Source organism: Cebus imitator, unplaced genomic scaffold (assembly GCF_001604975.1).
Source record: "Cebus imitator isolate Cc_AM_T3 unplaced genomic scaffold, Cebus_imitator-1.0 Scaffold219, whole genome shotgun sequence".
Lineage (NCBI taxonomy): Eukaryota > Metazoa > Chordata > Mammalia > Primates > Cebidae > Cebus > Cebus imitator.
This window is the reverse complement of record NW_016107534.1, coordinates 3,609,652-3,612,663: the sequence shown is the minus strand read 5'-3', so window position 1 is coordinate 3,612,663 and position 3,012 is coordinate 3,609,652. Positions and strand designations below refer to the sequence as shown.

General features: G+C 39.9%; 1 protein-coding gene across 1 annotated transcript in view; it reads right to left on the bottom strand.

Moving 5' to 3' along the window:
* The window catches only part of STRIP2 (striatin interacting protein 2), a 51,956-nt gene that overhangs the window by 3,559 nt on the left and 45,385 nt on the right, over nucleotides 1–3,012 (bottom strand). The window contains exons 19-20 of the mRNA XM_017549544.2: nucleotides 2,510–2,614; nucleotides 695–899 (exon numbers count right to left, since the gene is read on the bottom strand). Of these exons, the coding sequence (XP_017405033.1) occupies nucleotides 695–899; nucleotides 2,510–2,614 (310 nt within the window). The remainder of the gene's footprint in view (nucleotides 1–694; nucleotides 900–2,509; nucleotides 2,615–3,012) is intronic.

Here is a 3,012-nt window from a genome sequence, read left to right as displayed (position 1 = left end):
AAAAAAAAAAAAAAAGAATTAACATTTATATAACAACCAGATGCAATTTGTAGTCCTGGATTGGATTCTGACTTGGAAAATAGCTATAAAGAACATTTGGGGACAACTAGAAAATTGTAAATATGAACTTTATTAGATGAAATGAAAATGTACTGAAATGGAAAGGCAGAGAAAATGTTAAAAGAGAAAATTACAAAATAGCATATATAACTTGCTTTTACTTTAATAAAATATGCATATCTATGTATAGAAAAGGATCTGAAGGAATATACAATAAGATGTTAATGGTGGCAATTCCTGGATTGTACATAAATATGATAATATAGTAAAATGTTTTCTTACCTATATTTTCCATCTTTTTTTCCTAACTGCTTTGTAATAATGAAAAGTTGCTTTAATTTTTAAAATCTTTTGGATAAAATTGTCATTTAAAAGGATGTTTTGGAAGGGCAATTATCTCTCAATTTACTTGTTTTTGTAAAATGGATTTTCATAGTTTACATAGCACAAGGGCACATATTAGAATTTGAGGCATAACCTTAAAGTTTGGTGTATCAACACCTGACCTATAATTATATAGTTTTTCATCTAAAATATGTAACAATTCATGCCAAAAGAGGAGAGACAAATAGTTATTTAGTTTTGTTTCAACCCCAGGAAACTCTGGGAAGCCAAGAGCTCTTGGAAGACTCACCATTCCCATAAGCCCAGTCATCATTCATGCGGTGGCGCACTTTCTGGTAAATGGCTGACATGGTTTTCATGTTGCTTTTCCTCCACTGACGCCCCAGGTACTTGGTCTGTATCTTTAGCAGCTTTAGGACATAAAGTTGCAGCATGGCCTGTTTGACCTTGAGGGCCCGCTTTAAGATCGGTGCCGATTTAAACACTACCAACATCTGTTCATTGAAAGAGGGGTGGGGCGAAGAAAGGCAGGTAAAGATCCAAGTTTCTTGGAATTTCCAGCTTACAAATTAAACCAAACCTAGCTAGCCTCAGAAATCCCTGGGGAGCTTTCAGAAATCTATCATCCAGTCTACTTAGATTTAATCTTCAAGAATATAGAGGGAAGCTGGGTGTAGTGACTCATGCCTGTAATCCCAGCACTTTGGGAGGCTGAGGCCCATGGATAAACTAAGGTCAGGAGTTTGAGACCAGCCTGGCCAACATGATGAAACCCCATCCCTACTAAAAATACAAAAATTAGCCAGGTGTGGTGGTGCGGGCCTGTAATCCTAGCTACTAGGTAGGCTGAGGCAGGAGAACTGCTTGAACCTGGGAGGCGGAGTGAGTTGAGATTGTACCACTGCACTACAGCCTGGGCAACAGAGCGAGTCTCAAAAAAAAAAAAGAAAAAAGAAAAAAATATATATATATAGAGAGAGGGGTAGGGGAACTATTCCATTCGTGTTTTATTATCCAAAATTTTCAATATTCAAAGCGATGGTATAAAGGGAAAAGAAAATTTTGTCAGCCACACATATCATTTCCACTGTCACAGTTTTTTGTTTTCTGGCGATAATTCTATGTACGCATACATTGCTTTTGTTTTTGAGATGGAGTCTCACTCAGTCGCCCAAGCTGGAGTGTAATGGTGCAATCTTGGCTCACTGCAACCTCTGCCTCCCAGGTTCAAGCAATTATCCTGTCTCAGCCTCCCGAGTAGCTAGGATTATAGGTGCCCACCACCACACCCAGCTAATTTTAGTACATTTAGTAGAGATGGGGTTTCAACATGTTGGTCAGTCTGGTCTCGAACTCCTGACCTCACGTGATCATCCCACCTCAGCCTCCTAAAGTGCTGGGATTACAGGCATGAACCACCACGCCAGGCCTACTTTTGTTTTTTTAACACAAATGGTAGCCAACTACATATCTTGCCACACTGTTCTATACCTTGTTTTTTTTTTACCTTGAAAATTATTCCATGTCACTATAGAACTGCCTCATTCTTTTACTTTTTTAAAATAGAGATGGGGTCTTATCACATTGCCCAGGCTGGTCTCAAAATCCTGGGCTCAAGCCATCCTACTGCCTCAGCCTCCCAAAGTGCTGGGATTATAGGCGTGCACCACTGAGCCTGGCTGCTCATTCTTTTTAATGATTGTATAATATTCCATTATAAGGACATACCATCATTTATTTAACCAGTTGGTCCTGCTTAATAAGCATTTAGCTTGTTTCCAAGCTTTCATTATTGTAAACAATGTTGCAATGATAAATCGTAGACTTGCATCATTTGTGAATGCGTGTAATCCAAACAACATTGCTAACTTCCCTGCTAGAGCTGCCCTAGGGAGGGTCTGAGATTCAGCCCCCTGCAAATAAACTGACTGATAAGTAATCATCTAACATAGAGTAAGTGCCCAGAATTAGGAGGTACTACATGTTACATAGCACTCAGTGTCTATATATGGACCTCACAAACCAGGCAGCACACAAATATTTACTAGTGATTTTTTTTAAATTCAGTCAAATGGACAACTCCATGATCTAAAGCCACACTCACCATGGTCCTGGAATGTTTCCATTTGGTCAGTTTATTGAGCAGCCTCAGGAGGTTGATGCAGGAAAAGAGGTTCCTCCAGCAGAACTGGCTGTTGTCTCCAGCTTCCTATAATAGGGAACATCCATCATTATCTTAATACCTCCAAGACTTTAATTCCCACAGAAGACTGGAAGTTAAAGTTGGTCAGTTTAGGTGAGGCCTTCCTGTATGAAATAATATCCCTTCACCTTCCTGTTTCTTAACACACTGAGGTCTCTAAAGCTCACAGTTTGAAAACCCTCTCAGCTGCCAATGCTGGAAGAGTCTATCTACAGCATGTGTTGGTTAGAAAGATGATACATGGGCTGGGAGCAGTGGCTCACGTCTGTAATACCAGCACTTTGGGTGGCCAAGACAGGCAGATCACAAAGTCAGGAGTTCGAGACCAACCTGGCCAACATGGTGAAACCCATCTCTACTAAAAATACAAAAATTAGCCAGGCATGGTGGCGGGTGCCTATAGT